The sequence below is a fragment of the Cibotium barometz genome, chromosome 53 (genome assembly GCF_041138505.1).
Source record: "Cibotium barometz isolate CiBa-2024 chromosome 53, ASM4113850v1, whole genome shotgun sequence".
Lineage (NCBI taxonomy): Eukaryota > Viridiplantae > Streptophyta > Polypodiopsida > Cyatheales > Cibotiaceae > Cibotium > Cibotium barometz.
The window spans coordinates 9,805,522-9,833,177 of record NC_141098.1 but is presented as its reverse complement, the minus strand read 5'-3'; the positions used below and the strand labels follow the sequence as shown (position 1 = coordinate 9,833,177).

Genomic DNA, 27,656 nt, shown 5'->3' with positions numbered 1-27,656 from the left:
CCTTACATTTGTCAATACGAAAAATATAGGTTGCTCAGATGTTAAGCCTTAGTATACATTTCTGATAGATTTTTTGTTAAACGTCACGTAGAATCCAACGTGCTCAAGAAGTTAATATTGGGCGCTCTAAGGTTCATCTTTAAGGTTTGAAAGTATTTGAGTATAAGACAACCTTAGAATTCTAAGTAGGACATAATCAATGGTTTTACTCCAATGCCTAGCTCACATGAATCATCTAATTAGAAACATCTCAATATCACTAAAACCATACAGAAGGAAAAAAACAAAAACAAAAATTACAACACCTCATTATTTCTCATATGCCAAATAGGCTTTAGGGTTTTTGGACTTTCTTCGGAATAATATGCACATGCATGGTGGTGAGGGAGGATTCTGGAAGCCAAGTTTTGATATTTTTGTAAAGAGCTAGACACTGTCTTTGGTAAGACCCTGTCAAAAATGGCATCCACACCGCTTCTCATTGAAAAGTTTTCAAGTTATGCCTTCCACACTTGGCAAGTTAAATGAAATTCCTCTTAACGAAAGAAGGTGTTTGGGATATAGTCAAAGGTCAAGTTCCCAAGACTCAAACTAGAGATGGAGAATTCGCATAGCCAAACAAAATGTGACAAAGCATTAGCCATGATTTCCCTAGGACTTGATGATAGCTATATCCATTGTGCTAGGGATTGTGAGTCATCTCTCAAGTTGCATGTGAAAATTTAGACAGCTTTTGGAGAACAAGCAAGGAAATAAGCTTGAAGGTAGAGTTTTAAACTTTAGACATGATGGAGGAAACATTGACATCTCAAATCATCAACAAAATGAAGAGCTAGCTAGTTGCCATTAAGGAAGAGGTAAAAGAGAGTGACACAATTGCAAAATTTGAAAATGTTTTGCCTACTTTGAAGTACATGAAGGATCCCTCACATGAAGGCATAGAAAGTGCCTTGCTTTTGAACAAGAAAAGAGGATCAGAAGCAACTCAAATTTTGGATATCTTTAGTCCTTCTACACCAAATCCTAAACAAAGAGCATTGGAATCGGTACAAAATGCACTCATTACAGGTTTAAATACAAACCAAAGTTGAAGTGCACCTATTGTGGGAAACTAGGACACGTTAAAGATAGATGCTACCACAAAAACAAAGCCAAAGTCAACATTATTGAAGAAGCCAAAGTCAACATTATTGAAAAAGCCAAAAGCCAATATGATTGGAGAAGTCCCCACAAAATACCCACTATGATGATGAATGGACTTTTAAATTCACATCTTTTATGGATGGCCATGTAATAGTATGTTAATCCTTAATAGTACATGAAGGATCCCTCACATGAAGGCATAGAAAGTGCCTTGCTTTTGAGCAAGAAAAGAGGATCAGAATCAACTTAGATTTTGGATATCTTTAGTCCTTCTACACCAAATCCTAAACAAAGAGCATTGGAATCGGTACAAATGCACTCATTACAGGTTTAAATATAAACCAAAGTTGAAGTGCACCTACTGTGGCAAACTAGGACACGTTAAAGATAGATGCTACCACAAAAACAAAGCCAAAGTCAACATTATTGAAGAAGCCAAAGTCAGCATTATTGAAGAAGCCAAAGTCAGCATTATTGAAGAAGCCAAAGCCAATATGATTGGCTTTGACTTCTCCAATATGATTGGAGAAGTCCCCACAAAATGCCCACTATGATGATGAATGGACTTTTAAATTCACATCTTTTATGGATGGTCATGTAATAGTATGTTAATCCTTAACAGTTTTTTGCTTGAGAGTCCACATAGAGCCCAAAATATGGGGTGTTAGAAGTTGTCCCCTAATGGCTATCTCCAATTATGGTTTTGTAATGGATATTGGGTGTTAGAAGTTGTCCCCTAATGGCTATCTCCAATTATGATTTTTAAATGGATATTGGGTGTAATGGTGATGGTCTTAGACATTAGAGGTTAATGGGGGCACATTTGATTTTGTTAGTAACTTGAGTAAAAGCTCAAGAATATACTAGAAGTGGTTGCCTAACACAAGTGGGAGAGTAGAAACATCTATTACATTTAATGCTTAAGAATATGGTGGCCTTGAACCCACATGGGTCCCAGATCCATGGGAGAGAATGTAGGGAATTATTTGACCTCATCAATGATGTCACACACCTTGTACCTTAAGCCTATATAAGAGGCTTCATCTTAATGAAAATTATGAGGGATTAACTTATTGATCTTGTCTTAACACTTTGATTATGAGGGATTAACTTATTGATCTTGTCTTAAATATGTGATTAGGTGTGTCATTAACACTTTGATCTTTTGTCGGATTAACTTATTGATCTTATCTCAAACATGTGATTAGGCGTATCATTAGCACTTTGATCTTTTGCCTCACTAGTCGGTGTCTTGATCATGTTACTAATTCTTTTTGATCCTCCATGAGTATTCATTGATCTCATCCATTGTTCTAGCATCAAAGAAGTTTGCGAAAAAGCAATTAATGTTCAACAAGGCATGATGAATTATGGATCATTGATAGGGAAACCTGACACCTTAACCTATGCTCTAGTGCCAATAAAACAACCACTAGCCCTACTACCCATACCAAATGCTTCTCAACCAACACATAATCCAGTGCCCATTTATGAAAATCCTTTATTGAGAGGTATGTACAGACCACCACCAATGCCATACCTACCTCTGGTATTACCACCCCAACTAGTTCCTTCTAGATCCACACAGATATAACAATACTCGTCGCTGATTTTTCTAGGAGACTCTGAGAGTAAAGAACAGGAGAGCTATGAGTCATATGAGCATTTCGATTCATATGGATATCCGGAACAACCCCTTGCCATATTGACTATGCCTCCTTGTTTGAAGCTATGGTGAAATAAAGAGCAAGAAACTTCAATAACCTATCACACATGCTACCTCTTTGATGTTTCCATTGCAAGGGCCCCACTGATTGTTTAGTCAATTGGTGGAAAAAAACTACAACACTCGAGCTTCCCCATGGTTATTGTACCCTTGGTGGGGATGAGGGCATGTTGCACCTATTAACATCCCAAGCCTCACCCTTGCTTATAAGCCATCACCTTAGGTAACCCCTAACACTCAACACTCCTCTTGCCTCGCCTTCCCACCACGAAAACCATTATGGAGATCTAAAACCTAACTGACATAAAGATGAACATACCCACACATACACACACTTTTTTTAGTGAAATACACACATACATACATATACATAGCATACACACACTAAAACACACGTACACACGTACACATACACCCTTACTACACGTGCTCACTCTCTACTTATGGTAGCACACACACACACACACACACACACACACACACACACACACACACACACACACACACACACATGCACATGCACACTAAAAAACTGTGTAAAAAAAAAGAAAATTTATATTTTTAAAAAAAGAAAAAGTGCTATGTGGCGATGATCAGGTGTGCCATGTGACAACGTAGGCTCATGAGTGCCATGTCATAAAAAAAATATTTTTTAAAGAAAAAAAGTGCCACATGGCAAGGTAGGCTTATATATGCCATGTGGCAACGTAGGCTTATAGTGCCACATCATCACGAAAAAAACTCAAAAAATAAAAATAGGTATCATGTGGTGACGTAGGCTTATGTGTGCCATGTGGCAACATAGGCTCACAATACCATGTCATCACAAAAAAAAACTTTAAAAAAGAATTAAAAAAAAGGAGTGCCATATGGCGATGTAGGCTCAGTTGTGCCGGCTCACGTGTGTCACATGATATATATTTAAAAAACTTAATTTTATATGTATATATACACACACACACACACACACACACACACACACACACACACACACACACACACACACACACACACACACACACACATACCTCCCCCGAGAACAGTCGAGAAGAGAACCTAAACAAGGAGAAGAGCTAGCAAGGCAATTGCTGAAGCCGATAAAAGCCCAAGACTGAACCGAGCTTCGCCTCTTCCTCCACCCACAAGGCACAAAACATGGCCGGAACCATGCTAATCAAACGAGGAAGAGATGACAAGGTCATTGAAAAGCCGCATCCCAAGGTCGTCATAGCCGTCCGTGTACCAACGCACATGTTATAGTGGTTGTCCTAAATTTTTTCATTCTCATGGGAAACCTAACCTCTTTCACACCTGCCTTATATCAACCACCCCGCTACACATCAACACTCAATTCCCTAGCTCAAACCATGTGTGAGAGTCGAAGAAAGTAAACAAATAAGTATCGAAGAAAGTAAACAAATAAGTATTGAAGAAAGCGGTGTGTTGGAGTTTTCACTGAAAGGAGGTTCTATACGGGCCCACCTTTCCCAATAATGCCCATGCACGCTACCAATATACACACATGCTTTGCATGTAGTAGACACATCAATAGGCACCGATATCTCAAGCACTTGCATTTAGTCTCATCATCCATGGCTGTCCAGGTACATTTCTCGATGGGGGGACCATGGGGGCAGGCGGCACAAGCTTATCCCATAATACGACCCATCACTTGGACCTTCCTCAAATAAGCAAAAAGAACCTTCTGTGGTATCTTCTTCGGCCCCACCACCCATTGATCCACATTACCTCTATCCCCAATGCTCGCTAAACGCCAAATCCCTTGAGTCGCAGCAGAGTTCACCTAGCTCCATTGCAGCTGCGAGCAAAGTTGACTACCATCTGTGAAAGGATAGGACAAAGAGAGTTGGAAAAAGCAGTTGAATTGGAGAAATCTTTAACTTAGAGAAGTACAGACACACGGGAAAACCTTTCGTCCATGGAAGATAAATCTTTAACTTAGAGAAGTACAGACACACGGGAAAACCTTTCGTCCATTTCCATGCACGCCATCCGCATATTTCACTATGGGCATCGCATGTTTTTTTCAAATACCACATCTCACGGCACACACAAACACATGCACCTACAACTAGCCTCATCAATGTTAACCCTCCAGGTACATCTCTAGATAGAGGGACCATGACAGGCGCAAGCCCATAGTAGCCCATGGTAAGACCCATCACTTGGAGAACCCTTGACCTTACATGTACCTCCAATGAGCTTAAGTGTACGCAACCAGTACTTTGACTTCAATTCAACACCAACAAAACCTCGCCCTAGCCATCAACGTATTCGACACAAAGAAGCCTAATCTCTAGGCATCACACCCATCGCTTGGAGAAACCTTGACCTTGCACATACCTCCAATGAGCTGCTTCAATGCACGTAACCTTTGCTTCTTCGACTCCAATTCAACACCAATAAAACCTAGCCCTGGTTGTTGCTGATGTATTCACCACAAAGAAGCCCAATCTCTAGGCATCACACTATGAGCTCGGGTTATAATATCATGTTGCGCCAAGAAGATCTAGACCACCATCTACACGTACAAATCATTCCATGGTGGTGGTCATGGTGCTTATTCTGCCAATCATAGGGTGCAGATTGCTTCTACCAACTACCAAATTTTTAAGGGTCCCAACCATTCCACAATAGAAGCAGGCCTCACATGAATAACTTCTACATTGCCTATACCTGTCATGCCACCTCGGCAAGTTGCCTACCTCTCCAAGGCTACCTCTCCAAGTTGCCTACCTCTCCAAGGCTACCTAAAGCTTCTCACCTTTATGCTATGCATTTGGCACTGCTTTTGCAGATCGATCCCGAACCATACTACTTAACCTTGCATGCCAAATTTATCGCATATCATGGACCATATCCACACATTTCCACCCTAGTGGAAACTTTACCACACTGATTAGGTTACTTGCATGACGCAAGGATGCGATCTCAACATTAGGAAGGAGGCTATGTTAACCATTCCATAAGTTAACATGGTTTCACTCGCCTGACCTATTGTAAAGGCGATTTGCCATCTTCCCCGCTTGAACATGCACTTATCTTTCATAAGACGGCACTGGAATTTATAAAGGGGATCTTAATGTTAATCTAAGGACTTTGTGTACATACTTGCATCAAGACTTCGTGTACATACTTGCACTAGGGCTATCCAAAGCTTCTCACCAAAATGCTCTACATCCCTGGCTATTTGCGGATTGGTCCCAAACCATATCACTTAATCTCACATTACATATCATGAACCATTCGTACTTTTCCACCCCGAGAGCAACTTTACCATTGACTTGAATGACGCAAGGATGTGGTTACCATTAGGTAGGGGGTATGTTAACAACCACTCCATATGTTAACATGGTTTCATTCGTTGCTCGATCCACCATAAGACACTTTGTTATCTTACCTGCTCGAACATGCGCTCATCTTTTATAAGATGGTGCTGGAACATATCAAGCGGTCTTACCTTGTCCTTAATGTAAAATGGGGAAAGTCTAAGGACTCTGTGTACATACTTATTTTAGACTAGTAATAGAGACCAAACCATTTTAAGTTTGACTGGTCTGGTGTGAAAACTAGTCATTTGTATATAAATCGTTTTTGCCAATAAGCAATACATAATCATTCCCTTGCAATAGTTTACTTGCGAGATCTCTTCTTTTTCCTCTTCTTGCACATGTATGCTATTGAATATTACATGTTTGATGGATACTTGCTAGATAGGATTGGTTGTGTAGGTTGTCTTCTTGCATTAGCTTTCCCTTCATTCCCCACCTTTTGTGAGAGAGAACCATCACAAAGGACCATCACGTGTTGCCTCAATCTAAGCATTGAGATCTCTCCCTTCTTCTTATGGGAAAGGAACATAGTGAGAACATGACAGACAAGCTAGCGCACCCACATAGGGAAGTTGCAATTGTAGCTCTAAGGCAAGGCCCAATGATATAGCTTCGGCAAGGCTAAGGTAAGCTCTTAACTTCAACAATCATCAAAGTTCTTTGTCGGAGCGAATGGGTGGACAAATGCTATGAGCTTGTAATTTGGTTTAAAAACAATAATTCATTTTTATTCTCCATCTCTCTTGAAATAAGTTCTGTGTGTAAATGCAAGTTGTATTCTATTATAGTTACATATATGTCCTGAATTCAGGGTGGATAAGGAGATGGATGGAGGAGACACCCCATCCACGAATATCGGCAAAGAAGATCTCTCCCTTCTTTAGGGATTTTTATTTGAATTATAAAGAGTCTGTGAACATGTGATAAACCATCTCTCTCTTGTAATTAAATTAAAGATTTTTTGAAAGTCCCCTTTGTATGTATACATATGTAGTTTGAAGGATATTTTTTAACAACTTAGTTACTTTACATGATAGGTCTCAAATGAATTAGATTCCAAACTTAACATATATAATGTTTTGAAGAACCTACAATTTCATTCGAAGGCCTTGGAGCATACTTTAGGTCCTGTGACCTCCAATGCAAGCTACCCTTAATTTTATAAGAGGCTAGGGCCTTATTCTTTGACAAATTTGGAGGTCCTATGACATCCTTTGAACTTATTTGAGGTCTTATGACCTTATTTAAACTCAAACACAAGCCAATCATTGTTATAGATGGGATGATCTTAAGACATGAATTGGCATGAGAATCAAAACAAGCATCATCTTGAAAACACTTTGAACCTTAATAAATAGAAGGCATTTAAGCCTATGACATGACAAGGAATTGGAATGCAAGCAAAGTATAACGTCTCAATTTTAAAAAGACAATAATCTATTAATCTAATCGAAATCCATAACATTATATCTTAGGTCATAAACTTTTTTACATCTTAGGTTATAAACTTTTCTATTTTCGTTCTAAAAAGATATAATCTATTTATCCAATTGAAATTCATAACCTTACATCTTGATTCTTTGATCTCAGATCATCCTAGCTCTTAGTTCATCTTAGATCTTGGCTCCTATATTATCTTAGTTCTTTGATCTTAGATCATCCTAGCTCTTAGTTCATCTTAGGCCTTGGCTCCTATATTATCTTAGTTCTTTGATCTTAGATCATCCTAGCTCTTAGTTCATCTCAGGCCTTGTCTCCTATATTATCTTAGATTTTTATTATCTTGAGATCTAGGATGATTTATGATCCAAGACCTTCATCTTGATCTAGCATAATCTTAGGATGTTGCACCTTGTAATATGATTAAGACAATCTTGAGGATGATCCTTTTGATCTTATATAAGGTCTAATATAACTTCTCAAGGTATAACTATCTTTTTGAGTAAACCATGTCACCTCAATCAAGTCGTGTTTTCTATACAACATGGGTTGTTAACCCCTTCCGCTGTTGAGCATCCACTCATGTCTACTTCATGTGGCATCACCTTCCTTGGGGAGTATGGATGAATGCTCTTGAAAGTCTAGCATCTTTGTCTTTCTGTCGTTCTTGCATTGAAGTCTCCAATTGATAGCATTTCTTCCTTCTTAGAAAATCCCTCTATGTATGATACATAGAAGGGGAACTTGGTTCAACTCTGGCCAAAACAGTTTTAGTAGCTCTGATAATGATTCAGCAACTTTTATTTTCATTATTGAAAATGCTCTACAAAACAAGAGAATGGAAGGTTTCTCTAAGATTATAATGCTCTACAAAACAAGAGAATAGAAGGTTTCTCTCTAAGATTATAGTTTTAAAGGAAGACTTATGCCACCTCACTAAACTTTGAATAGAAGGTTTCTCTAAGATTATAGTTTTAAAGGAAGACTTATGCAGCTCACCAAACCTTGCTTATACCTTTTTATGTTGATCCCCCATGTACACATGTACTCAATAAGACATCTTCACAATGGCTAACTTTACCAACAACTGATATTGGTGAACATATACATGTGCAAGAAGTCTATGAGATGATTCTTTCATATTCAATGATCAGAGCATCTGCCAAACTAATATGTGATAAACCACCTCTCTCCTCTATTTCAAATAAACGTTATTTTGAAAAAATCCCCTTTGTATGTATTCGTTCGTAGTTTGAAGGATATTTTGTAACAAGTTCGTTAATTTACATGACAGGTCTCAAATAAATTAGATTCCAAACTTGATATATATACCCTTTTGAAGAACCTACAATCTCATTGGAAGGCCTTGGAGCATACTTAAGGTCTAGTGACCTTAAACTTCAGCTCACCTTCATTTTATAAGATGCTACGGCCTTATTCTTGAACAAATTCGGAGGTCTTCTGACATCATTTGAACTTATTTCTCATTTAAACTCAAATGCAAGCCAATCATTGTCAAATGGAATGATCTTAAGACATGAATTGGCATGAGAATAAAACCAAGCATCACCTTGAAAGCACTCTGAACCTTAATTGGCATAGTTGGAGGAATTTTTCATTTCCACAAGAATTTTCCTCACGTTTTTTTAAATACCTATGGAGGCAGTTTTGGAATGTTGCAATCACATAGAAGCCGTGATGTTTTTCACACAATTGAGGCAATAATAGTTGATTCAATATCTTTTACTTTCATTATTGAAAGTACTCTGCTAAAGGAGAGAGTGTAAGGTTTCTCTGAGATTATAGTTTTAAAGGAAGACTTGTGCCACCTCAGTAAACCTTGCGTAAAGTTTTGTTTCCCTCTCACGCACACATGTACTCAATAAGTGTAGCCATAGTCAGAACAGTTAACTCTACCAACGAGCATATACATGTACAAGGAGTCTATGAGATGACTCTTTCATATTCAATGATCAAAGCATCAGCCTTGTTCATGACAATTACTTTTCAAATTTGAACATGTACACTTTTGATACCAACTTTATCAAAAACTAATTCTCCAAAAACAATCTAGCTTAGCTATAATCAAGGTCAATAAGATAACTTTCCAACAAGTTCACATTAAGTTCTAAAAAGTGTTACAAACATACAGATTGAGCTGCCAAGCATTCTAGTTTTGAACTCTTGCTAATAAGAATTGAGAGAGAGAGAGAGAGAGAGAGAGAGAGAGAGGGTGAGGTCCCTTGAAGAAGGCCAAAGTATGACCTCATTTTTCTTATGAGAGCTCTTGTTCTAGTGTTGCCCTAAATGAAGCGTTGTGTATCAAGTATCTTTCTTCCAAAATCCCCTCTTCCTTCCAAAAATACTTGTGATCTTTTTTTATATATTGACCAAGACATGAGCCTTCTTCATGCCAGAGGGAGAATCATCCATGATGCAGGATTCCCTTCAGAAGCTCTCTGCAAACCATTCCCTTACCGCTTCTGCAATGGCCTCACCTTTTGTGGGAGGCAAGGCCTCATCGACCTCAGACACTGTGTTGCCTGCTTCTCTGTGCTGATGGCCCTCATAAGGAAGAACAACAACCGGTGCGGCCGGTATTGTTTCCCACCAATCATTCAACTGCCTTGCCAACTTGAGCACCATCTCTCTTCGAAATTCCAACTCACAAGTGAACTGATCAAAGAGCACAAAGGCACACACATACCGGAATGGCACAAACAGAAGGATTAAAGCTGCCCCCAGCAATGCAAAAGCAACCATATTTTTTCCCTGCGTATTGGCAAATCACAAGTTTGGGTTGAAGAAGTTAGTTTACACAACTAATGTGCTCTTCCTACAAAGAGTCCAGCATGCTTTTAAGGCGCTTTACAGATTAGTTCCCCACCCTGAAAGGCGGTGCATCATGGCCGGCCATTGTACATGGACGGTGGGATTGTGTGTAAAGGCCCTACCTAAAAACCAGTGCTAAAATTGGCTCATTAGCCCACAATTATTACTTTTAAAATCAGTTTCAATTGCAAGTTCAATCTTTAGTTAGTTATCGACTGTCCAGCAAAAATCTGACATTTCTTCTTATACTTCTGGGAAAGCTCTCTGGCAAGCTTTGCACATCACTGAGTCACTCTTAATCATTCTATTTCTTGGTGAATAATACAAAAGAGAACAACATCATTAAACCCAAAAGAGAACAAGGCCCAAAATGCACCACCTACACACACGAAAGAACAAATGCATTTTGACAAAAAATGGTTCTATATTTTAAGCAAGCTAGTGCAGTGGTAAGGAAGAAGTTTGAGTGTCCCTATGTGATGGGTTCAAATCTCCCCCTGTGCAAGCCATGGCACCTAGTGTGCGTGAGTAGTGTACCTTTCAAATTTCCAGCCAAGCCCCAACAAAACAAAAGGGTTCTATATTGTACATATATGAGAGAAAAATCAAGTATTATCGTGCACAAGGATATCCTTCAAATCTCGAAAACAGGAGAAAGGGAGATGGTAAAAGTCAGAGAGCAGACCTGAGGATGCCCAGCTAGAGCAAGACTGCGAAGCTTTAAGAGTGCTATATTGACTTTTTGAATTTGAATCTCCACCTCTGCTAGAGCCTCCTTTAAAGATATAATCTTCTGCAGAGTGTTTGAAGGAGGCTGTTCCCTGATAGTAACTCTTCCAAATTTATCTCCTAGCCTTCCTTGCGGTTTCAAATTATGCAATGTGAATACAAGGGCTGCAGTTGTCAGTAGCAGGGCTGGAGCAAAAAATTTCAGCCAGTTCCTATATCAAACAATGGGAGGATAAATTGGTTAAATTGAAAAAATGTGTTTTAAAGAGACAGGAACTAACACTTGAGAGGACTAGTAAAGATACCGGACAAAGGAATTGCATGATGTCAATAAGACCTCCAAACATTACATTTGATGAAATGCTTGGAGGCCTTATTGACCTTGGTAAAATAACGCTTCTAATTCCAACTATCAAAAAGGAAAAATAAAGATTTATTAAATAAGAAGAACTATCCAACAAGAATAGCTTTAAAACATGGAAAGTAGCCCCTTAAATATCTCAAATTATTGAAAGGAAAAAGGAACTCTTAGCAACAAGTAAACACTGATGTACTACTCGTATGTAGCCCATCACATCCACCAACCCCACCCCCACCCTCGCACAACACCACCACCACAAAACACTAATAATCAACAACCAGTCCTGAAAGTCCCAAGGGTGACTTTTGTACATCAGAGATGGTGTAACCTTTCAGATCATCCAAGTGGTAGCGTGCAAGTTGCTGCATTGGTGGTGACTGCCAAAGTGTCAAAGGAAGCCGTCTGGTAGGTAGCCATTGCTCTTGGTCTTTATGGGTGTCAAGTCTGGCGGTGACCGCATAAGTGCTCCAAATTTTGATTGCCTTGGTCGTCCAAAAATGTCGATGGGAATGCCACTTTTCCAGATGTCTCCCGAAATGCCGATTTTGCCACAGTTTTGCCACAAAATACAGGTTGTCCACCAGGCGGAGAGGTTGGCAAATAGGAGATGGAGAATAGTCACCAAAGGCCATGCAAAACATAAACTGAAAACACTAATAGGAAATGCCAAAAAAAAAAACCGAGAAACTGAATGCTAAAATCATAAGACTAGCCCATGCAGTCGAGCTGCTAGGCCCTGTAGATGGGAATCCTTGTGTGGTTGCAGTCATGGAGGGACTCCAGATGTGTTGTAGAGGCCAGAACAACGAGTCTACCCAAAGCATACTGGGGTCTGATGGAGAGACACCAATTCTGTCGCTTGAGCTCGGACTCTGGAGCATAGGGAGCTCCTGCTGCACAGAAGAAGCATGGAAGCATGCCAATTCAGCATCCACTTCAGTAAGTCCTGCTCTAGCCGTCAAAAGATCTCTCTCCGTAGAAGCCAAGAACTCACCAGAAAAGAAAGAGCTATTTGCAAAGACGCCACATCGCTGCGAAGCCCGGTGTGACCCAATCCTCAGCGTGCTGATGACAGATAGTAGTAGCCTTGGTCTCGGCACACTAAAGACCCATCTCCTTGCATAGCAGATCTAAATGCCTATAGCTAGAACACGAAATGGAGCAAACATGATGAAAAATATTTTATTGCCTTCAAGAGTGGAGAAATCCCCTATTATACAAAACGCACCAAGGCATTACAAGCCCTTTGACTTATGGGATAACTCGCACACCCGTCTCTTCCTCACTTTCCCCATTTACACTAATGGGCACCCTAGCCCTCTACAGGTACCCCAAGAGAAGAGTCGGTCTGAAGCTGGGCTATCCAGTGATGAGGATCTTGACATCTTTTGCAGCCGTGAAGAAGAGAACAGACGAGATGGAGGAAGCTCGCACAACTGAGAGAGGGAAAGTTCGCCTGATCATGAGCCGGTTAGGTCACACAGTCAAGATGAGGTAAGTTCGCCTGGCCATGGGGGAAAATCACCTCTTCCTCTACCTGCAAGCGTGCAGCGCAATCTGACAGAAGTGGGAAAGGTACCTGTAATGACTGGCCTAATGCCATCTCCAGTAATTGATGAAGATATGCAAATGAAGGAATGGGTTGATGTCCAGGACGAGATGCCTTTGCTGGGGGTCAAACAGGCCATTAATAAGGTGAATGGAGTTAATAAATCTTTATGGATTCTCTTGGACTGCCATGGCTTGTCAAAGTATTGAGTGGGCTAAGAAGAGAATGTATCAATCTCTACAAGAAAAAGGCTTGCAGAAGTTCAACACGTAGAGGGAAAGAGAGGAGAATCTTCTCCAAATTCAGTAGAGGTCTCAGTTTCTTCTGAATTTGTGGACAAGCAAGTAGCACTCTTTGCCTCTTGTGGATTAATGTTATACTGTACAGGGAAGGTTCTTTCCAGACATGAGATTAAGGGCTGGCTAGAAAAGGAGATTCTACAAGCACCCGTGGTTAGAGAGATCTTCTATTTGAAAAAAGGGTACTTCAATGTCCTTCTAGCTGATCCCACTTGGGTTCCCAAGGTGCTTGCCAAGGCCCCGCTGTTTTTTATGAAAAGCTTTATCCATGTTTGTCCAGTCTGGGTGGAATTTGTGGACCTTCCACCTTGGCTATGGCCCTCTATTGGAGATTTTGCGAAAGCTCTTGGAAGACCCTTGTTTGTTCCCTCTAATCCATCCCTTGGAAAGGGCTCAAACAAGGTTTGCATTACTTGGGATACAGAGGTTCCCACCCCCTCAGAAATGAATATAAACCTAGGTCAATATGGTAAGTTAAGAATTAGCTTACAATTTGGTTCATTTGCAGGGGCTTGTTTCCATTGTGGGAAATTTGGTCATTTTGCCAAGGACTGCATGAAAGCAAAAGAACAATTACAAGCTGGGCAAGTGCAGGCTAGACAAGTACATGCTGGGCAAAGCAAGCACTTAACCCCAGAGCAAGGACAAATGAACAAGGAAAGGAAAAACTCTGATCAACATAAAACAGCACAATCTCCGACATTAGAGCAAACGTACTACAGGAGAAGAAAGACCTCTTTGCTTACCTCTGAGGTTCCATCATCCAGCAAGGATATTGGCAAGATAGGAGAACAGAAAGGCAAAGCAAAGATGGTGGATAAGTTTCAGCCCCGCTTAGAGGAAATGGTCCAAGAGAGTCAAGAAGATAGATGGCATGAGATCTTCAACATGGGAAGTATAAAAAACAGAACCGACTCTCCCTCCCCTATATATGTGAGGAATGCATTTGAAATCCTTGGTCAGGAGGAGTCTGATATGCAGGACATGCCCTCAAATCTTGATGTTCACATGTCAGGAAAGGTTCTGCATAGCACGGAGGTCCTGAGAGATTCTGAGGAGGGAAAGGAGAGAGTATTGGACTCTCAGCCACAATAAAGTGTATGGGACTTTCAGGATGATCTTGGAATGTTAAAGGATTGAATGCTAGACATAAGTGGGATGCATTTTGGGATCACATAAATGAATGGGGGTTGGATGCTTGTATGTTGCAGGAGCATAAACTCTATGGTAAGAAAGCTAAGAGGAAGCAGAGACTCAAGAGAATGAAGATTTTTACGGGGGGTTGGAGTATGGTTACACTGGGGTGATGACAGTGGTACATAATTCATGGAACCCCACAATGATAGCTAGCCATCCCTCGGGCAGAATCTTGGTTATTGAAGTGTCCAAGGGAGATGAACAATTCTGGCTGATTAATGTGTACGGAGCACACTCATCTAAAGAAAGAAAGGAGATGTGGGAATGGATTTGTGGTCTTGATAATCAGAAAGCATGGATCATGGCTGGGGACTTTAACATGGTGGTCAGACATGTAGTTATAGGTTCGGAGAAAACCAAATGGGAAGAGCTAATTATGCAAAAGAGGTGGTGGATGCTTGGGACCTTGGGGATTGGAGTTTTACACCGGGACATACATATTTCAGCTTGCAGTATATTTCTAGCTCTTCTAGGATTGACAGAGTTTATTTCAACAAGGATGCAAAATGGATCCCTCACATCTTTAAGGCATGGGTTGACCACGCAACCACTTCTTCTGATCACTTTCCCTTGAGGAGGGTTTGGGAGAGCAATAATTGCTAGGTTGAGGATAGATTGCCTTTTCATAAGAAGGAACTCTTTGTAAATAATTCTCTCATCAAGGAAGATGCCTTTGTGGATGGAACTAGAGCTCTAATTGCAAGGTTGGAAGTAAGGGCTTATCACGATGCCCAAGCATGGGTGAAATTTGTGGGAGAGATGCAATGCTTAATCAGAAAAGTGGAAAAGGACATGGCAGCAAAGAGGAGAAAAGAACAAGAAGCACTGCAGGAGGAATGGGATGCTTTGATTTTGATTAGACAGTCCAGACCCTTGTCACAAGCAGAGTTGAGAGATTTTATCAAATGTAAAAGTATGTGGGAGGAGATAGAAAACAGGAGAGCTCAAAAAGGGAGATTATTGTCAAGAAAGCTGAACTTTGGTCAAGCTCAAACCCCTTCGAAATTCTTCTTCAAAGCTCTCAAAGAGAAGAGGGATAGAGAATACATCTCCAAGGCTAGAGATAGCAATGGTAAAATGATCTCAGACCCCAAGGATTTGGCTGCGGCCTGGACCGCATTCCTAGGGGATACTCTAAGCCTGAATGAGGATGAGTCCACGGAAAGATTCCGTGCTGAAAATTGGCTTCTGGACATTATCCCTCAGGCAGTCAAGCTGGACCAAGCCAAATGGATTGAGAGGAACATCCAGGAAGATGAATGCTTGAATGCTTTGAAAGTAATGGGGAAGGATAAATCCCCTGGCTGGGATGGCCTTACTGTGGAGTTTTTCCTCGAGTTTTGGTCATATCTCAAGGTTCCAGTCACCTTCATTGTGAATAAGGCCTTCAAGCATCAACAATTGGAGAGTAGTGTGAAGGAAGGGCTAATCAAACTGATTCCTAAACAGGTGGCCTGCGAATGTTTTTCACATTGAAGGCCAATCACCATGCTTATAGTCTTGTATAAAATCATAGCTAAAGTTGTGGCAACGAGAATGACTCCATTATTACAAAAGGTGATTTCCCCCAGACAACATGGCTTTATTAAGGGGAGATCCATAATGGACAACATATATGCAGCCCTATTAGGGAAAGAGCTGGCAGAGAAGAAGAAGCAAAAATGCATCATGCTACCTAGAGAAAGCATATGACAGAGTCCATTGGTCATTTCTTAGCAGAGTGCTTGCCAAGTTGGGTTTTGGACCCTTGATCTCAAACATTATTTATGTGCTCAGCTTTGGTGCTAAGTCAAGTTTTATGCTCAATGGCTTTGTGGTTGGCTCATTCAACCTTAAAAGGTCGGTCATACAGGACTGCCCTCTTGCTCCATTGTTATTTGCTATAATTTCTCATCCTTTGATTCTAGCTCTTGAGTTGGAAGCTGCTGAAAATCAAATAAAAGGTTTACAAGTGAATGATGAACTGCAGATGGTGATTCAATGCTTTGCTGATGACTCACTTCTCTTCTTGGATGCATCCAATGATAACGTTAGAAAGGCTTTGGCAATTGTACAAGTCTTTGCAGATGCTTCTGGCTGCGAATGTAACATTCACAAGTCAAGGTTAATCAGTTTAACCAAGGATGAATCCTTTGATGTAACCAGATGGGGATGCCCCATCTGGTTACATCAAAGGCCAGATCTTTAGACATTTGGGATGCCCCATGGGAGTGGATGTTTCAGGTAAAGACATAGCGGATTGGCTTATGGACAAATTCATAGCCAAATTTAGAGCTTGGGACAACGTATTTCTTCCCTTTCATTCAAGGGTAGTAATAGTAAACATGGTGTTGTTGGCATGCTTTCACTTCTTCACTCCTTGTATAGATTTTACAGCATGCCTTTTTGGAAGAGAGCTTTAAGCTATGCTAAAGCTTTTCTATGGAAGAATAAGCAGGGCAAGAGACCATGTTCCTTCTTGGCATGGCAGAAGGCGTGTAAACCCAAGAAGGATGGGGGAATTGGCATCCTAGACATGGAAACACATGCAATGGCGAGAATGCCAAAAATGTTGACCTGCTTTCTACAGTAGAGTCAACCTTGGACTAGGATGCTTAAAGAGCTTTCTCTGACTATGATTGTGAGTTGGCAAGACAAATGGAGGGGACTCTCGTGGATTAATAAGATCTTTTCCCATGCTCCTCTTGTCTTTAAAAATATGCCCCTTGCTGAATTTTTGATTAAGAAATGGAAGAGGATCATTCCCCTCATTCAATGGTAGGGATCTCCCAGAATCACGGGAAATTCATTATTCATGTATAATGTTTGGTGGTCCCTAGTTTTTCCCCCCCCATTAGCCCTCATTGAGCCCAAAGTGAGCAAAAGACTCAACAACAAAGGGATAAGCAGATTTGAGAATTTCTGGGATGGTCCTCATCTAGGGTGGAGAGATGAGGATCAGCTATCTATCATGTATGGTCTCTCAAGATTTGATAAGAATCATCTGCATGTAATTATTGGTAAGCTCAAGACGCTAACTATCAATACTTCTAAGCTTACGGAAAGGTGGATCAAAGATTGGGGGTGGACAGATGGACTTCCCCTTAGTCGGGAATCAACTGCCAAGTTTTATCAGATGTTAATGCAAGAGAAGAGAGATTTTAAACATTTCAATACAATATGGAAAGTAGCTTGGCCGGACAAATGCTGGGAATCTAGATACAAATGATTTGGGGATCCAAACTGCCAACACATGCTCGGACCTTTTTTGTGGAGAATCATGGTTGGGGCTCTTCCGTTAGGCTGTAAACTGATGATAAGAAATATGGCCTCAGAGATATGCCCAAGATGCAAAACAGCCATCAAGGATTTCAAGCATGCCTTTTGGGATTGCTCGGCGTTAAGATCCTTTTGGACATAGCTCTCTAAATGGGGGGGGAACATTTTTGGGCTGCAATGTACATGGTCCCATTGGGTTTTGGGTAAAAAGATTGGTCCAACAGAGGAGAGTAATAGCCTTTTTGGATTTGCAAGATTTACATGCCTGCGGGAGATATGGTCTACGAGGAACACTCTGGTCTTTGTTAATGATGGCATGCAAAGTGTAGATCCTAAGAAAGTTATTTGTTTAGTGAAAGCTAACATTGCTAGTCTGGTGAGTATAAACAGACTGGAGTCAGTTGCAATGAAACTACTCACTAAGAGGATTTTGGATTGACCAGTTTTTGTGGGTAGTTCTTCTCTTGATTGTTCGAGAAGACTATCCCACAGTTTATATGTACTCTTTTCTTATTATTAATAAAAATACATCTTCACTATATAAAAAAAAGAAAAGCTGCAGACAAGACTAGGAAAGCCAAGCAACTGTCCCCCAAGTCACATGCATGGTGCAGCCACTCAATTTGCCCATAAGTTGGGCAAAACCCCAAATATGCTGTGCAATGTTGCATCCCCATAAACAATGCTGTACACTCTCAGAATCTGCCGCATATCTTAGGCAAATAGGTGCTACACCGAAAACCGATCTCCACTGATTGGTGGGAAGACCACCACATAAAAGTAGCCAAAAGAAATGAGAGATCTGCTCCTTCTCTATGAATGCCGAAGAATATGCCAATATCTGCGAGACATATCATAACTCTCCCAATGAGGCCTGAGAGTAGGGATCCTATGCATTTGTCGAGTGAGGAGAAGCCTGGCATTCCAAACTGTGAAACTGAAAAAGGAAAGGCTTTTCAATGGATCGAAGGCATCAATACACTCCCACTCTCCTGGATCCCACTCAAGATTGTAGCAGGGCTGGCTGCCCAGCACACTAAGTGGTGGCTCTTCTCTAGACAGTATGTTCGGAGTCCTCGATGCTCACGGCGTAACACAACAGACACTATGCAGTGGAACACAACACAAGGAGAGATGAGACTCTAGAAGGAACGAAAACACTTGCACTACTCAGAGAACACTGATACATGTCCTTCATTGTACCGTGCACACTTAGCGGAGGTCACATTGAAGAGGACGACATAGCTCCAGCTGATGATAGAACAAGGTGTACAAAATAGGTACAAAGTGGTACAAGTATGAGCATGAGGATGTTCTCCAAGTGAGATAGGCCTGCTAAATAAGGATGTCCTCCAAGATGGGACGAGGGCCATATATGCCCGAGGTCGAGTCGGTGGCATCTCCTATCTTTGGTGGATGCCTTGGGTGGTAGCGTAGCCTTTGGTGGAATCTCCTATCTCTGGAGACGTGGTGGAGTGTCAGTCGGTGCCGTTGTCAGGCTCAAAAATAAAATTAAAAAAAATCATGTATATATGTTTTAGGAGCAAGGAAATGCCCAACCTAGCTCAAAAGGACTACCTCGGGTGTGTGAGTTGTGGCTTGCTAGGATGTGTGTTATGCACCTTGCATTTTGACATTTTGTAAATATCTATAGCATAAATTCTTGTTATGCTTGTGTATGATAGCTGGGAAGTGATGACATTAATCTGCTTCCTTTTCTTCACCTGACTTCAAAGGTCTCCACATACAAGTATTGGAAGCAGCAAATGATAGGCCATTGGGGGCGAGGGTCACACTATGTGGTGGAAATACGAATAAGCTAGGTTTCTTCCGGTAACCAGATGAAGGCATATGGATGGTCACATACTCGACTCAGTTGGCAACAAAGGAGTGGCATGCATGGATGGCGTGCTTTCTTGATGAAAAATTATCGCGGAGTTGTGGATGAGGCTGGCCAGGTTATCCCATGTGAACCACTCCTATGGACTGGCCTTCCCTCTTCTTCTCCCATTTCCACCCAGAGTTTACCCAACTATTTACCCCCACCCAGCTCGCCACTTTGGGTTTGCAGGGTCTCGCTTCTCTCCCACCCTTGCCTACCCTTGATGCATCCCTCTGCGCCTCATTTCTCAATACCTTTCCACTACTGCCTAATGGACAGCGCCTCACCTGCGCTTACATTGCACAACTCCTTGGGCCTCCCGAACATTTGGTTTTTCACTGCCACTCCGACACTCGCATCTTGGATATTTCCTCAGTCAAGCTTTCCGCCACCACCATTGCCTTGCTAGCTCCCACCCCTTCACTCCCCAGTTCCCGCACTATCCACCTCTATGTTTTATGTCACTATTTTTTTCTAATCCGTGAAATCCCCACTGCTCCACTGCCATTCCTCTCCATCCATCACACCGAGGCCTTCTACTATTTATGCACGGGTCACGCTTTTCCATTCCATCATCTGTTATACGAGTCCCTCCGCCTTCGTTGCTGTCGTTTTCATACCCAACTCAGCACGCCCTGACGCCACCTCCTTCACTTGGCCTTCTGCTGTTTTCTCACATATCTTCTACAGCAGCCACCCATGCCTCTTCCCTCTCTCCCACTGCGCCAACCTCGTCAGTCCACCCCTTTTGCATCTCGCAGCTGGCCTTTTGTTGTTTTCTCACATATCTTCTACAGCAGCATCCCAAGACTCTCCCCCACCGTGCCAACCTCGTCAGACCACCCCTTTTGCATCGAACATCCGGCCTAGAGTGTTGCATGATCTCCCTCCATCCTCTCGCCGCCGCACTACCTCCCCCACTCTGCCACCCATTCCACCTAACCCCACTATAAGCAGCCCTATATCATCCCACCGCACACTACCCTTGCCCTCGGCTATTTCTTCATCTTCACTAGCAGCTGTTTCCACTCTCTCCACCATCCCATCTTCACCAGCAGCTGTTTCCACCCTCTCCACCATCCCATCTTCGCCAGCAACCGCTTCCACCCTCTCCACCACACCATCTTCTACATAGGGGGATTTCCCCTTCTCCATATCTCCTGCTCCTTCAGCTGCCAGGGCGACACACCCGATGGTGACTGCCACCATCCCTACTGCCGTCACCTCGCCTCTGGAGGGTCATCACTGCGTGCTCCCACTCTCGGAGCCCCGCATGAGGTGATATTCCATGTTGATTGAGAGAAGGACATGGAGCACATCGAGCTTCCTAATTCCCCATTCTCATACAGTGCTCCAGACATTTCTGTGGGCGATCTTCCATGCCTCCAATTTCCCAACCCCCAAGAGCAGCTCTTAGTGCCACATCCTCGTCCAGCTCATCGTATCGTTCAGGGCCTCAACAACCTCTCGGCAGATCTTCGCATCTACTCGACATATCTCACCAACTATATTTCTGAGCTATCTAGTGATCGCTGCCGTCAACGGGATCGCACCCGCCACATTGCGAATACCATCTGCAGTCTCTAGGCTCAGGTCTCCACAGTAGAGCAGCGCCTACAGGATACAGAGTCCGAGCTCACCCACCTCCGCTCTTCTCTTCCCACAGCACTGATGAGGTGGTCGGATTACGTGATCTCGTGGAGCAACAAAATTGGGAGCTGGTCTCTTTACGATCCCAAGCTATCGAGTTGGATACCATCCGAGCATCTCTCCGCCCTCTCCAGTTCCTTCTAACCAGTCTTTCCACTTCTTCATCAGCTGGCGCTAGCACTTCTTTTGGCGCACCTAACACTACATTTGGCAGTATTTAGATACACTATTTCATGATGGACATTTTCACTTGTATATACCATCTTTTTATGACATTATTTTTGTCTGCACTCTTTTCATCATTCCACTCAGCATAATGTAATCAGTGCTCTGCACTCTTTCCATCAATGTAATCCGGATAGTGACCGCCACCAGGGTTGGAGTGTGCATCTTCGACCAGATGTGGTACTTCATGAGGACTGACACACCTGTATAAAACACCATCGTGACCAGCCTTGTAGAGTTGGCCAACTATGATTTGGAAGGAAGGCTTTTGACCAGAAGCCGGCGCTTGTCCTTGGGGCTGGCACCCACCAGAAATTGTCATGTGGAAAGCAAGGAAAGGATATCCCCGTACCAGTCCGGAGCAGCATCAACTTTGAAAAAAACACTGTCAGGAAGGTCATTCTCAATACTTGTTGTTGTAGGCTCCCCTGTCTTGATGCAGGAAAGGTGGGTCGCCATGAGATTTTGTTTGCCCGATCGGAGAAGGGTCTCAAAGTCAAATTCTTGGAAGAGCAGCAACCACCGCCACACCCGACCAGCCACTTGTGCTTTATTGAGAAGATAATTTAGAGCATGGTGGTCTGAGATGACGATGAAGTGGGAGCCCAAGAAATGGTGGCGAAACTTCTGGCAAGCATACACAATAGCTAAACCTTCCTTCTCAGTAGTGGTGTAGTTCTGTTCCGCGGGTGTGAGAAGGCAGCTGGCATAATAGATAGGTCTGTCCATCTTGTATTTCTCACTAGGCTGAGTAAGAACCGCGCCAAGAGCAGTGAGATTGGCATCTATATGGACATGGAAAATGATCGTCCAATCGGGTAGGATGAGAATGGGGACTTCCGTCAGTCGCTTTTTAAGATATGAGAATGCAGTAGAGGCAGGATCGGACCACTCAAAGATGGTGGTGGGCTTGACTAGGTAGGTGAGGGGAATGGCCACGTCGGCATACATGTCAATGAAACAACGATGGTAGCCGGTGTGTTTGTTTTTATGTTTAGAAATGAGTTTTTTCTTGCTATTTTTCCAACACGTGTCTTTGCATGCAACATGCTTTCCTCTTGCTTGTCTAGCTAGGTCTACCTAGTATGGCCTATGCTGCCTAGCCTGCTCTGTGAGTGAGCGTCCTTGGAGCAACAACTCTCACAGACCAGGCTCCTTGTCTCGCTTCTAGACCATGGTTGAGCAAAAGACATGGGTGCCTCTCTCTCTCTCTCTCATTATTACAGGCTCAGACAGCTCCAGAGGGGGGGCGACAGACACAGATTACTACATTTTTTCAGAGATTCATCCCCCTCCCAGCCCCTACACGGCAGGGAATTACTCTCCAGAGAGCAGAGACACTTAGAGCCCGCAGGAGACAGAGGACACCTGGCTTTCGGACACCACGCCTATACCGGAAAGAGATGACAGAGATCAGAGCTTAGTTTCACAGAGAGGGTGCGGAGCGACTGGCTCGCTTCAGAGCACACCCAGGCATGTTCTTCAGGGAGCTGTGGACACCCCCTTCACTGATGTATACCATTTTATACCCCCAGTATGGTACAGGATGGAACTAGCTAGGTTGCATATCATGATTGTATGCTCCATGCATATAGCTTTGCACTCTCCTAGTAGTAGAGCTCCATCCCCTTCACCACTCATTGTACTTATTGCACACCCAGATTCAGCTTTTTAGTTCAATACTTTTTCATTTTGTTGGGATGACAGAGGATACCCCATACAGGTACTCCGATTTGTCTCATAGGCCGAGTTTGGTCTTTTGGAAGACGTTAATAAAATCTTTCTTTCTTTCTTTCTCTCTCTCTCTCTTTGTACCCAGGATGATGTACCTCATGGATATGATGTAACCTTTTGGTCTCATAGGTCATTTTGACCTTTTGAACCTCCAGGGGACAGGATTTGTCAGATTTGTTGGATAGAGTCAGAGACGGAGGAGCACTACATCTGTCGTTGCACAGCATATTATAAGATTCGAGGGCGCTACCATTGCCTTTTCAGAGAGGGATTTGGACCACTGGCTAGAGTCATGGACTATTGTGATTAGCGATGCTTGGGTTTTTATCTCCTGGAGATCCGTAGCCCCAGAGAGTCCATTATCAGGAGCAGACGCCCAACTGGCAGGGAGTCCACACAGACAGATTACTGAATTGCCTTACTTTTTCATCTATGCTTTTCAACTTGAGGTCACTTCTTTGTAAGTGAGAATGATTCGATTTAAGGGGTCCCTCATTTCATGTTCATCCCAAGCTGTCTATGCCCTATCTTACTCGTTCTCTAGAAAGAAAGGGCTTCCTGAAATCCTTCCCAAGTTTTAGGCAACTTCCCAACCTTTCTTAGACTCACGCACCAGTTATAAGCATGACTTTCTCATGAAAGAACGCCTTCTATCACTTGATCCTTCAGCAAGATTTTCCTTACAAATGCACCATTGGTTCCCACGCTTTGCACGCATGTTCCATGCTTTGCCGACGTGTAATCGAAGTAGTTGTAACATTCTCTCCCTCTTCTAGGAATCATTATCCTCCGTGACAAGCTCAGAGTAATGCTTACAAAGTTGAGACTGTTTCCAAGTTGGATTTGACAAGGGGGATGTCCTTTTCATTTTAAAAGGAATTCTCAAAGAATACGATTTTGTAATCTTGCTCTTTGTTCCAAGATCTTCTCTGGTCCATAATCTTCCTGATGTTGTTCCTGCAAAGAAATCTTACCAATGGAGATAACGATTCAATCAATACTCAGTGGAACAACAGTCTTGTGGTAAGTCCAAAGTCGAACTTATAAGTCACATCTCCAACTCATTTCAAGATCATCCACGGTCCATAAAATTTAGGTGACAACTTCATGGATTTACCGGCACGAAGCGTCCTAGACGTCTAGAGATGAGTAGAAACGCTTTCTCTCTCTCTTTAAAAGAACGCACTAAGTGTGTTTTACCATTGGATCCATAGCATGACGAATATATCACGGTCCATAAAATTTAGGTGACAACTTCATGGATTTACCGGCACGAAGCGTACTAGACGTCTAGAGATGAGTAGAAACGCTTTCTCTCCCTCTTTAAATGTCACGTGCATCCCGCACTTGGATGCCACGTAGACATTTCTGTACAGAAGGTGCAGGACCTGGGATGGTGAACTAGTCCCATGTGAGCCCAGTCCGGGACAAGTCAGCCAGGGATCCATCTCAGTCGTCCGAGGTCAGGTGTGCATTGTCCTGCACATGAGTCCAAGGTCAGGTGTGCATTGTCCTGCACATGAAACAGTGCCAGTCCGCGCTGTGAGTCTCCCTCTAGAATGATGTCAGATGTTCTGTGTATCTAGTTTGCAACTGGATGCCACACCTCTGTGGGCATGTAGGTTTGCACGTAGAGATGGGGCCAGCCCATAAGGCTACCCCAGTGCGAAGGTTTGCACTCTTAGTGTGGGCATGGGGGAGATGTAGAACCACCCCCCAAGGGGCCAGGAGGGCCCAGGCTGTGCCCACCAGCCATGGCATGGGCTGGAAGGGCTGTCGGCCAGCCCTAGTGCTTCTGGACAGGCAGCCGACAGGGCTAAGAACCCTACCCAGCAGGTCGGCCAGGTGTAGGGGGCAGTCCCACACCCATGCGCAGAGTGCCCAGCAGCCTGACACTGTCCTAGCAGGCATGCACAGAGTGGCCAGCAGGCTGCCTAGTGTGAAAGCACAATATTGCATAATGTGAAAACATTTTACTTCTAAGGACATGGTCGTGAGGCTTTATAAAGCTGGCCGACCGGATGAAAGGGGGAGTATAAATACTCCAGCCAAGAAACAATGAAGGCATCTCATAATTCACCAAGTGCATCAAGCAAACAAGGGCCAAGACAGCCAAGAAGTTGCTAACGCAAAGGGGTGAAAGACTGAAGGTCAAGGGCAGGATTTTCCAGCCAAGAAAAGGTCAAGTTTCTGTATTTGTTTTCAGATTTACATCATTCTAATAAAGCAAATACACCATCCGTGGTGGGGGCCCTACAGAGGGTAATTGGGACCCAATACTGTGTCCTCTCCATCTCCCCCTTCTCTCTCTATTTTTTGCACATCTCCTTTCAGTTTGTGCGTTAATTCCGTCGTGAAAAGAGTGCTGATTTCTGAGTTTTGAAGTACCGATCCTTCTCCGAAGCTTCCGCATATTACAGTGGTATCAGAGCCTACTTCAAGGACAAAGATTCAGCAAAGAAAACTAGAAATTTTTTTCGCTCGTGTGGTTGGTTTTTAGACGCCGGTGGACTACCCCTTTCGGAGTGACTCCTGTCCCTCGAAGGACGGTTGGTTTTTAGCCTCCGGAAGCCAGCAGCGGTTTCTACCGCCCCACTACCTTGAGCGACTCGAAGACGAGTTCAGGGGAGCGCGTCAGAACGCGCAACCAGTCCTTCAGTTTGCCAATAAAATTTCGACCTTGTGTCTGCAATTAGGCTTATCTGATACGGACAAGAAAGGGCAGTTTTTGTATGGCCTGGACACGCAAATCCAATGGGAGGTGCGTATGTTTAGGCCAGCCACCTTTGAGGATGCACTCTCGCTTGCGCAGAGTGCAGAAATGAAACACAATGGTGGCAAGCCCAAGACTTCCCAGCCGGCTTCTCCCAAGGCTAACGCCTCGGGGGGCAAAAGCCAGAACCAGATGGGGTCCTCCCCAGGACAGAGCCCGGGAGCCTCTAGCTCCAAGAAATCGGACAATGCGTCTAAGCTTACTCCAGACCAGAAAGCGGAGGCAGGCAAGACAGGTGGCAAGTTGAGTGCTGAGGAGCTTTCTCAGTACAAGAAGGAGAGTAGATGTTTCTTTTGTCACACAAAAGGACATACTTCTCGGGATTGTCCGAAGAAGCCTCCAAAGGCCGCCGCCGCCTCCACAGCTTCCGTGGTGAGCATAGCTCCCACACAGACCCCAGCGGCTACCCCTAGTTCTTCAACCCCCGGTGCTTCAGTTGGAGCAATTATTAGCCGGGAGCTCGAAGATAAGCAGAAGGGCGCCCATGACCAGGAGTATGAGCGCAACGAATTGCTCAAGTCCTTTGGCTACATAGGTGGCCAGAGAGTCGTTGTCTTGTTTGACAGCGGCAGCACGGAGGATGTGATCACGGAACAGGCCGCTAGGCGTGCCCGTTTCGAGCTAACTCCGGTGGACAAACAAGTTGAGGGTTTTAGCACAGGTATGACAACGAGCGTCAAGTATGAAGCTCTAGGTGCTAAGTTAGTGATTCAGGGCATAGAGTTTGTGCGTGACTTTATGGTTGCCCCTCTTGTAGGAGCAGACATAATTTTGGGTATCCACTGGTTTCACAAGTTTCTTCCTGATGTCAAGTGGGACAAGCACACGTTCCAGATCGATCGGAATGTGTCAAACACCCCGGTGACCATTAAGTGTGAGCCAGGTATTCCAAACTTTTCGCTCATAAGCCACTTGCAGGCTAAGCGAGCAATCAGGAAAGGCGCACAATGTGCGATGATTAACATCCAGACAGCCCCGACGGTGGCCAGTGCTTCCGAGAAGTACTCGGTTCTCCATGAAAAGTTCCAAAAGATTTTTCTTCGGGACAGTCTCCCTCCCCAGCCCCTCCCGTCCAGACCGGAGGATCACAAGATTGACCTCCTCCCAGGCTCGAAACCCCCGAGCAAGTTTCTGTATCGCCTTTCTAAGGCAATGGAATCGGAGTTGGACCGCCAACTCCAAGAATTGTTGCAAGCTGGCTTCATCCGCCCCAGCGTGTCGCCATTTGCAGCACCGATCTTGTTTGTCAAGAAGAAAGATGGGTCTACTCGGTTGTGTGTCGATTATCGTGCACTCAAGAAGCTGACTATCAAGAGCAGATTCCCGATGCCTCGAATTGACTATATTCTCGAGAGGCTGAATGGAGCTAAGGTGTTCTCCAAACTGGATTTAAAGAGTGGGTACCACCAGGTACGGATTGTAGAGGGGGACATCCCCAAGACAGCCTTCCGTACAGAACGGGCCCACTATGAATTTGTGGTTATGCCATTTGGATTGACGAACGC

At 43.3% G+C, this 27,656-nt stretch overlaps 1 protein-coding gene across 5 annotated transcripts in view; it reads right to left on the bottom strand.

Annotated features, from left to right (window-relative positions):
* Positions 1 to 9,717: 9,717 nt before the first annotated feature.
* The window catches only part of LOC147608263 (uncharacterized), a 133,647-nt gene continuing 115,708 nt past the window's right edge, over positions 9,718 to 27,656 (bottom strand). Inside the window, exons 10-12 of one of the 5 annotated variants that reach the window (XR_015264428.1) lie at positions 12,579 to 12,649; positions 11,913 to 12,477; positions 11,288 to 11,435 (exon numbers count right to left, since the gene is read on the bottom strand). Coding sequence is in view for 1 of the 5 variants with exons in the window: in XM_086788879.1 (XP_086645005.1) it covers positions 10,111 to 10,434; positions 11,180 to 11,435 (580 nt within the window). In the remaining 4 variants the exon portion in view is untranslated. Of the gene's footprint in view, positions 10,435 to 11,179; positions 11,436 to 11,912; positions 12,650 to 27,656 lie in introns of those variants that run through there. The other 4 variants (XR_015264429.1, XM_086788879.1, XR_015264427.1 and 1 more) reach the window with 4 other exon arrangements.